This window comes from Chenopodium quinoa, unplaced genomic scaffold, assembly GCF_001683475.1.
Source record: "Chenopodium quinoa cultivar QQ74 unplaced genomic scaffold, ASM168347v1, whole genome shotgun sequence".
NCBI lineage: Eukaryota > Viridiplantae > Streptophyta > Magnoliopsida > Caryophyllales > Amaranthaceae > Chenopodium > Chenopodium quinoa.
The window spans coordinates 2,843,481-2,858,200 of record NW_018742484.1 but is presented as its reverse complement, the minus strand read 5'-3'; the positions used below and the strand labels follow the sequence as shown (position 1 = coordinate 2,858,200).

Sequence of the window (14,720 nt, the reverse complement as noted above, 5' to 3'; positions counted from 1 at the left end):
CACATAGCTAAATAGGGATTAATCGGCATATGAGTTTTTAAACCCAAAACCTCGTAGAGCACTAGACAGTTTCAAGAACCACTGCCTTGGGGCTTGTTTCAAGCCATACAAAGACTTCCGCAACCTGCAAACTTTGCCAGGCGTCGGAGTGTCGTACCCTTGATGAAACTACATATATACTTCTTCATCCAAATCACCATGAAGAAACGCATTATGAACATCCATCTGATGTAACTCCCAATTCAAAAATACAACAACAGCTAGAAAAAGACGTACCATACCCATCTTTGCAACAGGAGCAAACGTCTCACTATAATCAACTCCGGCAACCTGTCGATTGCCATGAACAACCAAACGAGCCTTAAGATGTTCCACCTTGGACTTGTCAGTATATTTGATTTTGTACACCCAACCACTGCCAATATCCTTCTTACCGAGAGGAAGATCCTCAACGGTCCATGTGCCATTACGCTCTAAAGTATCAATCTCATCTTGCATTGCCTTACGCCAACCAACATCTTTAACTGTCTCTTTGAACGAAGACGGTTCCTTTCCCTTAGAGATGACCGCCAAAAAACACATGTGTCTCATAGAAAAACTATTATATCGAACATGACAAGCTATAGGGCAATTAAAGGTTTACCTGAAGAACAAGATTTAGGAGGGAGGAAAATTGATGTAGCGGGGTCTATATTTTCAGTAATAACAGTGTTCGTAACATAATGTCGATGCCACGAAGGAGAACGTTTCTCACGATGACCACGACCAAGAGTTTCCAACGAACTCCCCCTTAAATCAAGAGTAGTAAAAGAAATATCTTCGTCAACAATAGGTTGCTCAACCACATTACGGGTTTGCGTGTCGTCACCTCCGAAAGGCGAACCACCGTCAACAACCACCACCGACTGCCGAGCAGCCGCTAACTGGGGTGCGGACTGCTCAACAACGGTGGCTGCCGTGCTGACTGCCTAGCCAGACCAGGCTGGAGCGCTGACTGCCCAGCACTGGCTGGCTGAGTACTATAGTGTTGTCGTGTTGCTGCTTCGCTGATGTCCAGACCTGCGGGCACTGGTATCCCAGCAGGCTTGTAATACCCCGTATTTTTATACGTATATTAAATTAAAGTATTATTTTATGGCGTTTTAAATTATTTGAAATGAATTATTTATGGTATTTTAATAATTTAAAAAGGTTTATTGTAATTAAAAATCCTTTTTTATTTATTTATTTATTTATTTTGGAAATATTTTAATTCATTATTTAGAAACTTTGGGGCATATTTATTTTATAAAAGAAAGTTTTAAAGTCAATGGAGTTTTAAGGAAAGTCAAGAGTCAATTTGAATGGGAATAGGGATCATTAAGGGTAAAAGCGAAAATTAAGTTCAAAGGGTTTGAGAGGGAGTATAAATACCCATCTTATGATCAAATGAGACTGTGTCCAAGGTAGAGAATATCCAAAGGTAAACTCTTTCTCTCTCTCCTCTTATTTTTCTCTCTCCTTAATTTTCCCCTTTCCCTCACAAACACTCACACACACACGCACACTAGGGTGGCTAGCCACCACCGCCACTTTCCACCAGTTGGCCACCGCCACCAGCAGCAGAAGCCACCGACGTGGAGGGCAGTAGCAACCCTCTCCCCCGTGCGTGCGGTTGTGTATATATATATATATATAAATTCTTCTTTTGTTTTAAATCAATCTAGCTTTGATTAATTATTGTTTTTGGGTGTGTGTGATGATTTTATAATGTTTTAATAATGATTAATATGTATATAATTTTCAGATTTGGTGTTTGAATTAAAAGCCCTAAATTAGTAAACTCTAGGTTTCTAAATTGATGTTTCTTGATGGAATTTAATGGTGGTTGATTAAAACTATTGAAATTAATGTTTTTAAACTAAATTAAAACAAGTTTAAGAGTTTTATAATTCTGGAATTTTTTATGTAGAGGCTAGAATTAAGTTTTCTTGAATGTATTTTAATTACTCATTATTGAGAATAAAAGTAGATGGTTTTAATTAATTTTCAACATGTTTTAGAATATCCAAAAGTGTTTTTAAAGTGTGTATATATTGCTTGAAATTTATTATGACTAGATATTAATGTCTCTTTTTAATTTTGGGTTATAGGAGACTTCCAAGTGAGTGATTTCATGTAGTCCTGGCGATTTTGAGATCATATTCGAGGTACGTACGCGTACTCGGAATTTATTTAGCACGTAGAATCATGCTAGGAATTATTTTAATTGATTACAAATTAGTAGGTTGGAATTGGAGAATTGAATTGGATTGTTGAATTGGAAAGGTTTTTGGTGAATTATGTATGAAGCATGGATGGTTGAAATAATTTATTTATTGGATTTGGTGATCATGGAATATTGTTATTGAACCACACTTTTATTATTGGCATGATTGAGAGCATATTTAATTAACTAAATGTTTAATTGAGTTTAGAATACTGAAAGGGAATTTTATTATGATTCATATAATTTTTATTGATGCTATAAGTATGAGAAAGGAGCTATTTAAATGTCCATGTACACAAAAAATAAAATTATATTTTGGTGCCTAAGTGCACTTAATGTGTTCTAAACACTGAGGGATAGGATTTGTGGTGCATTATGCCCTTGAGGTGTTAATTAACGCCAAGGTAGTTTAAAAAGGGTTCAACATTAAATTAAATGTGGTCAATAATTATTCAAGAATTAAATTGGTATGTTTGATTGCTTGAATGATTTGTGATGATTGATTGTGTTGTGGAATGAGAGTCATTACCAAGTTTAAAATATGTAAACAACGTAAAGTGATAGAGATTACGAACCAAAACTCTTGGAACGTATATACCTCGAGTATGAACATATGAGGGGAGTTATGGGGTTTTATATTTAACCATAGCTTCTACTGGGAGTACAGGATGCTGTATTTTCCTTTTTATCATGCGCAGGAATTCCGCCACTTACGAGTGGTTTTTTTTTTTATTTTTTATACTGGGACGGTTAGCTCTCGTGTTAGTACCCCTTTATTGGAGAGGTTAGGGGGAATACCGTTCGGTGCGTAATCAAATTATATAAGCAATGGAAATGTCTATTAAATGAAAAGTGTGTTGTATGCTTGTAAACAGGTGAAACAAAGTAAGTTGTGTGATGCTAGGATGTGTGTATGTTAGTGCGAATCATTTACGCTTATGTACTCAGCATTGCTGATTGTGTGTATCGTATGTTTATTTCGCCTTATCTTTATCTTCGCCCTACGACGACTGGCGAGTAGTGGGGACAAAGTAAAGAGAAGGTTTTCAGGTGATGGAGCATTTTCATGATGGGCATGAGTAAAGAGCGAATCTTGTTTATTTCCATAAGAATATGATGTGTTTAATTTGCTTTATTATTATATATTTGCTTGTGAGACTAACACAATGATTTTAATATTCGTTTGGGTTTTGAAAAAGGGCCTACAATGGTTCCAAGTTGTAGGTTAACTACGTTCAACTTTGGTTTGTCTTTACTTTCGTTTGGTTGACTTTTAAGTGTTGGTTTTATTTTTGAGTGGTTTTAAAAACAAGTCTTTTGCTTTGTATCTTTGATAATTGCCTTAGTCATTCTCACGGTGGCGGTAATGTCATAGAATTTCCTATTTCGTATTTTAAAAAGGGCAAAGCAAGTATTTTAAAGGAAAGGAATTTTTAAGGTGTTACAGGCTGGACAGTAGCGTCTTGGGGAATGCCAGCCCTTGAACCTGCGGGCGCTGGAAACCGTGCGGGGGGGTGCTCGGCAGCGTACTCCGCAGCTTGGTTGCGGTTGGGCTGCTGCTCCCGCAGCCGGGTTGCGGGTTGGACTGCATCGACTGTGACTCCCCCCCTCATGCACACCAAATCTAGTCCCCACGACCTCCGTATCGTCATCCCACCCTGGTGGGTTCGAGAAGTACTTTTCCCATAACAACCTTCGTTCATCCGGAAGTGATTCAAGATATGGAAACTTATCTTCAAAAAATTGAACATCCCAACTCACAAAAAAATCACTTTTATCCAAATTAAAAAGACCCCCCAACCTTTCTTTCCATGCGGATACCCAACAAAAATACACTTCTGGGAGCGAGAGTCAAACTTATCCTTAATCCGAGGACGATTCACATCATAAGCAAGACAACCAAACACCCGTAAATTAGCATAAGACGAAACTTGACCAAACAAACACTCATGAGGGGTCTTACCATTGAGAACTGGAGTTGGAGTCCTGTTAATCAGATGCACAGCAGTCATCACACACTCACCCCAAAAATACTTAGGCAACTTTGCTTGAAACCGAAGAGCACAAGCCATATTTAAAATGTGACGATGTTTCCGTTCAACTCTACCATTCTGTTGAGCCGTGTCAACACACGACGTTTGATGTAAGATGTCTTCTTTGCAAAGTACGACCCCAAACTAAGAAACTCTTGACCATTATCACTACGAACCACCTTCACTTTCTAGCAAATTGAGTCTTGGCCATAACACAAAACTCACGGATCAACAGTGAAGCTTGATAATTTCCAACCATCAAAAACACCCAAGTAGCATGAGAAAAATCATCAACAATTTTTAGGAAATAACGAGCATCACAATGAATTAAACCAAAAATTTGAGATGCTTTATTCATACTCAATGGAAAAGAGTTTCAGGGATGCTTCCCTATAAAACAAATTTCACAATCAAAAGAACAGCTAGAGTAACTACTATAAGTACTACGACTACTAGAAAGTGTCGGAAGAGAGCTCACAACTTGCATGGATGGATGCCAGAGACGCCTATGCCATAACAAACTTGCATCTGAAATAACCACTTTATTCGCCTGTAGATTCCGAGCACGAATCGGACGAAAAATATAGACCCCATCACACTGCCCCTTCGCTCCAATCAAGTTCCTCAAACTGCGGTCCTGAATAATGCATAGCTTGTCAGTGAACATAATAAAATAACATTGTTTTTCTAACAATTGAGACACATATAACAAGTTACATTTAAGAGCAGGAACATATAAAACATTATCAAGAGTTAAACCATCCGACAAAACAAGTCTTCCTTCTTTAGTAGCAGTCGTGCTCTTCCTGTTGGGCAAACCAACAGGCGAAGAAATATCATATAAATCTGTAAAAAGATCAATGTTACCAGACATTTGATTTGAAGCTCCAGTGTCAATGAGCCACTAAATAGAATCATACGTACCAAGTTTGTTTCCGTCCGACGAGGAACCAGACTTAGCACCCTTTACCGCAGTCATGATTTTCTTCCATTGAGCATCAGAATTTGTCGGAACACTCCCATGATCAGAATCAGAGACCTGCTCATTAGCAACTCGAGAGCTACCAACAGCACCAGCAAACTCACCCTTGCCCTTACCAGACGACTGACCACCACGACCTCCACCTGGAAAGCTGTGTAGCTCATAACAATGGTCCCTATCACACTAGTAGAAAATAGTAAATGAGAAGCGGTTCAAAACCATAATTGGAAGCGGTTTTTGAACCGCTTCCCATTAAGGGGCTTCCCATTGTCGCATTTAATGGGAAGCGGTTCAAACCGCTTCCAATTTGAAGGGAATTGGAAGCGGTTTAATGCTGAACCGCTTCCAATTATGACATTTAAAAAAAAAATTGAATTTTTTTTTTAACAAAAATTAATACACAAATAAAAACACAAGTATAAAAATTATATTTTCATTAATAATTAATTGTAATATTACATGATAAATATTCAACACCAAAAAAAAAAATACAACCAATATTAAAACCACCCTAATCCGCCACTACTGCAGTCGAAGCCACCAGCCCGCCACCAGCCGACGCTAGCAGCCCACCCCCGTAACCAAAGCCAACAGCCCACCACCGCAACCAACACCACCTCGCATCCAACCTTCAAAAAGCAAAATTAAATTGAAATACACATAAAAATTACGAACCCAAAACCGTAAAAATTAAAATACCCATAAAAATTAAAATAGCCATACATATTGAAATACCCATAAAAATCAACATCTTTATCTATAATCAACAAAAAAAAAAAAAAAAAATACCCAGAAAAAATTTGAACCCAGAAAACATTAATAAGAAGATTACGAACCCAAAAAAATTAGTACGAAGATTACGAACCCGGAAAAAATTAAAAAAAACCCAAAAAAATTACCAACCCAGATCCAAATTAATACGAACATTACGAACCCAGAAAAAAATTAAAAAAAACCATAACAAATTTGAACCCAGAAAAGATTAATTACGGACCCAAAAAAAATTAAAAAAAAAACAGAAAAAATAAAAAAAAAAACCAAATTTAAAAATATAAAAACATTAACTAGATTAAAAAAAACCCAGGAAAAATTAAAAAAAATCTCAAAAAAAATTTACACGAATCCAGAAAAAACAAAAATTTAGATCTAAATTCTTACCTAAAAAGCTTGGTGGTTGCTCGGTGGGTGTTGTGGGCTGCTCAGTGAAATCGGAGAGATTTGGGTAATGGGAGGATGAAGAAGAAGAAGATGAAGAAAAGAGAAGAGAGAGCAGACGTGAGAATGGAGGGGAGAGAGGAGAAAGAAATGAGGCATAAATGAGAAAGAAGATGGAGATAGAAAAATGAGAGGAGAGAGAAGAAGGTCGTGAGAAAGGAGAGGAGAGAGAAGAAGAGCGTAAGAAATGAGGGGAGGGAGGAGAGAGAAGAAATGGGATTTTTATATTAAGCATCTTCTGGAAGCGGTTCACTGTACAAACCGCTTCTAATTACACGATTTGGAAGCGGTTCACCCATAACCGCTTCCCATTTGCTTGATTTGGTTTTTTTTTTAAAAATAAGTGTTTTTGGAAGCGGAATTCCATAACCGCTTCCCATTTGTGGCTTCCCATTTACTTTAATCTGCTAGTGTCATGACCAGACTTCTTACAATAAATACACTCATTCCGCTCCGATGTTCGACCGAAGTCGTACCTGTTGTATTAAAACCGACAGTCATAGAAGAAGAAGAGGTCTCATGTGCCTCAGACACCAATTGCTTACGCTCATCAGCAACAACTTTAGCATAAGCAACATTCATAGTAGGCAAAGGATCACTCATCAACAAAATGGAAACAACATAACCAAACTTCTTAGGATCCAAACCAAGACAAAACTGATGCAACAACTCATTTTCATGCAACTTAGCATATTCTGTCGCAGCAAAACAAGTACAAGCAGGCAATTTCACATAACTAGACAACAAGCTCTGCAATTTATTAAATTCACCATGATAAACAACAACAAACGACCCCTTTGCTTACAATCAGCAATATCATGCTTAAGTTTAAAAATACGGGGATCGTTACCAAGAGAATAACGATCACGTAAGTCATCCCACAATGTTTAAGCATCATCAAGAATAATAACATTAGAATGAATACTAACATCAAGAGTATTATAAATCCAAGCAACAACAGTAGAATTAACAATACCCCACAGACGATAATCCGCGTGTGTAGCATCGGGCTTGGCAATAAAACCATCGACAAACCCGAGCTTGCTCTTGGAACGAAGGTTGTTGTGAATCGATCTCGACCACTCTTCATAGTTGTGGACAGTAAGCAGCACCGGAAAAATCACCAACTGAGAACCTTCACTCGGATGAAGGTAATAATCTGTGAACGGCTTGTACTTAGGAGGAGGAGGAGGATCTCCTTCACCCATCGCAATAAGTCACGAGCAACACCAAACAAAAAAAAACAACTAGACCACACTACACCAACACACCACACAGCACGCAACACTACTAGCGCACCACAACAGCAGCACACCTACAGAGCATCGCAACCCTAAACACACGCACACCAACAAAACAGAAAGTAGGATTGTAAACCCTAATTTCGAATAAACCATTGTGGAAAAAAAAAATTGAAGCCTCAATCTCAAAACAAAACAAATTTAATCGCGGAAAATAAGAATGGATGAACAAACCAGGATCGGAAAAAAAAATCTCTAAAAATTAGAGAGGTTGTGATACAATGTTAAAAGACCAACTCAACCAAAAGTTTAAGCTGATGGTTGAAACCCAGGAATATATTTTATACTCTATCACACCCCCTCACACGAGAGCTCAGGCTTGAAGTGTGGATGCAGCATGAGCCCGACCCTCCTCATACCCAACGCTTAATATTCCTCTTGAAAGTGGGAGGTGGGTGAGATTTGAACCTGTGACCTTTGTGTCATGCTGGCTTCAATACCATGTTAAAGTCAAGAAAGATTGGAGAAAACGGCTTAAGCTTTGTATTGATTATAACGACAATATATATACACAATACAAAAGGAAACCTAACTTGCCTAAAACTCCCAACAAGATAAACTTGACAAATATACAATATTAACATAAATAAACCAACTGACTTCTAATAAGATAGCCGCCATGCCATCTATTACAAACAACTATCAGCTAATGTGTAATTGCTAATTGTCAAAAAAAAAAAAAAAAGGCAATATTTACTACTTTAAAAAAAATTATTGTTTTAATACGTCATGACATGTTAATGATTTTACATCGTAAGGTCATCTCAAAATTGGAAGTGTCAATTCGGATGATCGGATCGGATCTGATGAGGTCGGGTCAAGTCAATTTTTAAAGTTGAATCATGCTAAATTATTATGTCCACACGAGTCTAAATCTAAATCGAATATTTTTCGAATCGGGTCGAAACGGATGTAATTTTGACACCTCTACTCAAACGTATGGAGTAACTTCCTACAATGCTAAATATCATCAATCCAAAATCGAAGTAATACTAATGCAAATATTAATACAACTCCATACTAAAGTGTCCTATACCGGGAATATGGGGATAAAAAAGAAGACGAGGTTCAGACATGCGACATGCAAGGCTCGTGATAGGGATGTAAGTTCATGCCCCCCGCTATTCATTAATTAAATATACATATCCACTTTCTTACTCTTCTACTCCACTATTTAGTGTCTTCATCCTTCTGCCATGTTCATTTATTGGGTTAACTAAGTTCATTTCTTTTGTTATGTTCAGCTCACGTTGTTGATGAAAACATGCCCGCATTGTCTCCCGGAGTTTATTGCGGCGCCCTTGTATTTTTTTTTCATTTTATTTTATACTCCACTTGATAAAATTACAGTATAATCCAAAATATCTATCTACTCTATCACTAGCCCACCACTTTAGCTTTTTGAATTTGGCGCCCTGAGTTTAGTTTAAATAAACGTCTTTTTCAAACGGTCAATTCCTAAGAAAAAGCTCATGCTACTCTTTAAGAGTTTCTCTCCCAAGTGTTCCAATTGGATTTTGTAAGGGGACATGATCTATGATTTTTATTCACAATTTCATTAATACATTATTTTTTGGAGATCCAAGTGATGTATTGTTTTTTTTTTTTTTTATTATTATTATTGACTTTCTTGGTTCATGAAAGAGAACCTGTTAATGGTCAGATTTTTAATGTACTTGTACTCATTTTTAAGAATTCATTTCATTAGTTTAAGTATTTACACTTAACACTTTTCATAGTTCATAATATCGTTATTTAGAACATACTCTCTCTAATTCCTATTATTTGTTAGATTTTGACTATTGTGGTCAACTTCTTAACAACTTGACTATATTGTGTAAGATATTGTTAGATTCAAAAAATCCATTTTATAATTTTTACATAAATCTAATTAAACATATCCATGGTAAAAATATTCATTTGAAGACCAAAAAGTTAAAGTGTAACAAATAAAATAAATGAAGGGAGTGTAATCAAAGTTTGCATTTTGCAATAAAAAATAAAAAAATAATAAAAAAAAGTCAAAACAAAAAGAATTTTTAGTAATATATAGAACATATAAATAGTGTAAAAGACAACGTATTGAATAGATAAAATATATTTTCAATAGAAAAAGTTCTCTATCCTTGCATTAAAAATAAAATAAAATAAAAATCTATCCAATTGGTAAACTTTAAATATAGGATCCTCACAGTTTTATGCTCCACTACATAATTATTGTAATTTGCTAGAAAATCAAACTCTTAATATTATAAATTATAATTTCTTGGAAGTTGAAGATAGAATTTTTTTCACGAATAATCAAACGATCACAGCTACCGTTAGTAATTCTAACATCAGCAACATGTAACAACAATAAATCTATATATAGGTTGTTAAAAACACTACGAAGTATATAATTTTCAATATACTTCCTTTGTCCCAATTTACTTGCAACATATGACTGGACACGTTAGTCAATACACATATTTAATTATCGATATCTTTTATTCTATATTTATAAAATCTATAATTTAAAAAGTTTATATTAAAAAACTATACATTAAAATAGGCCCAACAACATCTTACCTGATTACGTTGACTTTCATATCATAGCTAAAAAAGATGGTCAAAGTGAGATGTGTGAAAGGTGCAAAAAGTCAAAATGTTGCGAGTAATTTGAGACGGATGTTGTATATAAAATTAGGTTACTTGTTTCTTAAACAGATATAATAATTTAAACTTAAATCAATCTTTTTTTTTTCTTCGTTATACTTCACTTCTGCTAAGAATAAGGGTGTGTTCTACTCACCTGATTTTCACTTATCTAAACATAACTTAACTTATCTAAACTTAATTGAACTTATCTGAACTGATCTGAACTTATTAAAACTTATTTAGTTATAATTTGAACTTGGGTAACACTTATCAAAATTTATTTTTCCTGAACTGAACTTATATATTTTTCCTAAAGTTAACTTATTTGAACTTATATTAAATTGACTGAACTTATTAAACCTAAAATAAGTAAAAATAAGATGAACAAAACAGACTTTAAATAATTGAACAAGTTATCAGCTGAAAACTCCAAAAATATCTTGGCAAACAAAGAAGATTTTTATAATTTAATTTTGTTTAATTAAGCAAAATATCTCAACAAATTTGTATAGAGAGGATTAGGGATTTTAGGGCCTTGGTTGTGCTCCATGTGGCATACAAAAAAATTGAGCTCTTCATTTTATCAAACGTTACTTTTTTTACACCAAATTCTCAAAATTAAAAAATAATATGGGCCTCCATTCCAAAGGTCAGAATTCGATGGACCCCACAAAGATTACCCCTCCAAACATTCTGGACATTTAACACTGCCACGATTATTGCCGCGTCCCCACCGTTAGATCCGGCGGGAATTTCAACCGTTTTCCCGCCATTAATGCACTTTCCAATTTCCATCTTAAAACGACGTCGTTGAATAATACTCCGTATTATAATAATGCCGAATTTATTCCAATTTTATTTTAACCGTCACATAATAAATGAGCTGTAAATAACTATTTTTGGGTTTTTGCCCATTTCTTTCAGTAATAATACAGTAGCACGTTGTGAAGAGTAAAGTGGAGCTGACACATGTCAAAATCATGGGAAGACGTGGTGAAGATCATGTGGTAAAATGCAAGTTTTAATTTATTTGGTGTATGATTTGATTCTTTCTCTTTCTGATTTTACAGCTAATTTTGATCTCTACAAAACTTGACTTGTTGACAATTACTCGTTCTTGTACGTCCATGTTCTTAACAGTCCAATTTAATTTTTTGAACCATACATCTTTAATTGATAGAATCAGCATTGGATTGATCTAAATTATGATTAATTTTATCATTTCCTACTTGATACAATCAACACTATATATGGTAGAGAGAATTTCATACAAGTGACGTTTCTTTCATTGATTTTTGAATGCTGATAAGTTTAAATAGGTTTAATTATACTCATATTCAAATACTGATTAACAGAATTAATCTAATAAAATTTCAGATACATGATTTGATGTTTTTAATTAGATGAATAGAATGGCACATCAAAGCATATACAATCAATATAAAGAAAGCTGTAATTTCACTCGAAAAATCTTTGATTTCAGAACTATATTCGGTGAATGCTTAACGATTCGATGTTTCTAGATGGATCCAATTGTTTAAAACCATTATTTTAATCATTAGAGCTACCATATTCCTCCTTGATACTAATCAATATTATATTCCCTCACCACGAGATACTAAAATTTTCCAATCAACATTTTGAAAACAAGCTAAAATTAATTCTACCTCATCCATTGAGAAGCATATTAATATTGTCGGAGATTATGATCTGGTGCAACGCAGCTCCACAGCACATCACAAATGCACCGTTATGATGCTGCCACGTAGGTACAAAAGTAGGTCATTACAAGCAGACACAACACAACGTAGAACCAGAAACGTGTTTTCTGATTAGGTGCATGTGATGCTTAGGATCAAAGTCATCTTACGTGGGCCCCACGTGGAGGGTTCTATTCTATAGCAGCAATTTTGGACCGTCGATAACTCTGATCATACGAGTATTTCAATACGTGGCCCCCATCTACACCGTCTAAAATTGAAGCCACCAATCAAGGAAAAGAAGGCGGATATATAATGAGGCTCCACAAATCCATATAATATAAAGTATTTGAGAGTAATTGATGTAATTAAATTCGTTAATTATAGATGTAATTACAATTAAAGTACCTAAATCTTCTTAGAATGTGGAAGAATGTCTAACGTGTGCTTTACAGTTCACTTATTCCACTTTGGGTAAACATTAGTCATTAAAAAGGTTGGTTTCTATTTTTAATCTTATGTTGTTGTCTTATTAAGAAATGACAACTATATCCTATATAACTATATAAGTATATGGTTAGTTCATTTTGGCTTGTTACAACGATCAAATGTAGAATTAGTACGTGTACCGTGCATTGATCATGTACATGTAATATAGGTGTGAAGGATATGCTAATCATGGAGGATTAGGTACATATTAGCTCAATTCGTTGTTACATAGTGATGATCTTGAGCAAAGATAATATGCTTATTATGAGAAAGTAATGTTACATCATTAAGCAGAGTATAGCTCGATAATATATTGGATAATTTCATTTTAATTCTAAATATATTACATAATAACTTTATTTTTCTTACATTCTACGACTTATAGGTTAGTCGAATTTGGTACAACAATCCATCATTTAGTGTATTTTTTGTTGATAATTTCCTAATTTGAATTTATGCATTACACTATGTAAGACTTACCATAAAATCAACATGTGAAACTAGAGCAATTATATATATATATATATATATATATATATATATATATATATATATATATATATATATATATATATATATATATATATATATATATATATATATATATATATATATATTATGTATTGGAGTAGATAATATAGAAATATATATGAAAAATCTTTTAACGGTTATTATCTTGTACTTTTTATTAATGAGTTTGCAATAAATTAAGAATTAAATCAAAATACATTTAACATATATAATTCATATGGATAAAACAAAAAATAGTAAAATAGAAATGGACCTTGTATGAATTATGAATATGAATAATGTGATAATAATTCATGTAATATGAAAATATATTCAAATTAATTCCAATCGCTTGGACATAAAAATATATATTTCTACTTCTATTAAAAAAAAACAAAAAAAAAATAATGAAGTACTCCGTATTAGATAAAATTCAATGTGAATCCATAGAACTATGTTGAATTGATAAAAGAATCGAATTCGAAAATGTAGGATAATGTTGTTAATGATGCTTTCTTGTACTGTAATTATATCACATATTACAGTGCAAATTGATAAAAGCATCAAGTTACCCAATTTTCACTTCTCGTATGGAAACATAAATGATTGTTCCCCCAACGATGCAAGAGCCAAGAGCCACATCAGACTAATCAAATTTGTACGTGAGATTCGCCTTTCGATGCTAGCTGCATGGAGTATCTTCAATTACACTCTGATTTCGACATGCATTTTATCTACTTTTTCATTAGTCTTAACATCAACGAATTCCATCCATAATGTAACGTACGTGAGAAATGAATAATGTTATTTTAATTCATCATAATACAATGGTAATTATCTTTTAACTCTTAAAGTCATAAAACCATCTAGGTTCTTAACAAGAAGCACGCCTTAGAGTATTATACTATTTATTCATACAAATGAAATCAATAAAGGTAAAGAATACAATCGAGGTAAAAAATCACATAAATCCTTTTTATTCCTTTTTATAATAGGATCGTGGTAGATCATTGATTGATATGTTTGCATAAGCAGAATCGTGGGTGATTCCTTACACATACATTTGATTTTATTATAAAAGGATACTTGTGATATTGTGGATATGTATGCATGTATGTTTTGTATATTGATAAGAATCTCTGTTTTTTTTTTTTTTTTTTTTTTGAATAGTGATAAAAATCTCTTAATAAAATAGACTCATCGTATAATTATAGATGAAAAATATGAACGTACGGTAATTTTATAGATGTCTACGGACATATGTTAATATACAAGTATAATTATTTCATGACACTTTGTCAATAAATTATGGAAAGAAAACATAATTAAAAATGATGTAGAATAGTAAACATAAACCTTAAAAAAGGAAATATATTAAGTAGCTATCTGATATTATTGAGGCATATAATATAAAATCTCTTGATGATTGCATTTTCTGGTGCAATAAGAAAAAATCTCATGATGATAAAAGGGAAAGCATAAATGGGAGATTTTGCAAATAATATTGGCAACAGTTCAAAAATATAACATTTTTAGATAATTTTATTTATTAATTAATTAGATATTTTTATTTATTTTTTTGAGGGGGGGGGGGGGTTGATTTGC

At 33.8% G+C, this 14,720-nt stretch overlaps 1 protein-coding gene across 1 annotated transcript; it reads right to left on the bottom strand.

Annotated features, from left to right (window-relative positions):
- Positions 1–4,657: 4,657 nt before the first annotated feature.
- Positions 4,658–7,686, bottom strand: LOC110719155. Its single transcript, XM_021898059.1, has 5 exons — positions 7,408–7,686; positions 6,955–7,228; positions 5,837–5,892; positions 5,206–5,446; positions 4,658–5,127 (listed from the first exon to the last, which is right to left on the bottom strand). The coding sequence occupies exons 1-5, from the start codon at positions 7,684–7,686 to the stop codon at positions 4,658–4,660; spliced, it is 1,320 nt and encodes a 439-aa protein (XP_021753751.1).
- Between the last annotated feature and the right edge of the window lie 7,034 nt (positions 7,687–14,720).

Bases quoted from the DNA above. Each gene is read 5' to 3' on its own strand.
- LOC110719155 (XM_021898059.1), bottom strand. From the start codon at position 7,686: ATGGGTGAAGGAGATCCTCCTCCTCCTCCTAAGTACAAGCCGTTCACA. The intron at 5,893-6,954 runs GTACGACTTCGG...TGCTTTTTGAAG, and splicing joins TGTCGGTTTTAATACAACAG to GTTGGATGCGAGGTGGTGTT. The intron at 5,128-5,205 runs GTACGTATGATT...ATCTTTTTACAG, and splicing joins GTCGGACGGAAACAAACTTG to ATTTATATGATATTTCTTCG.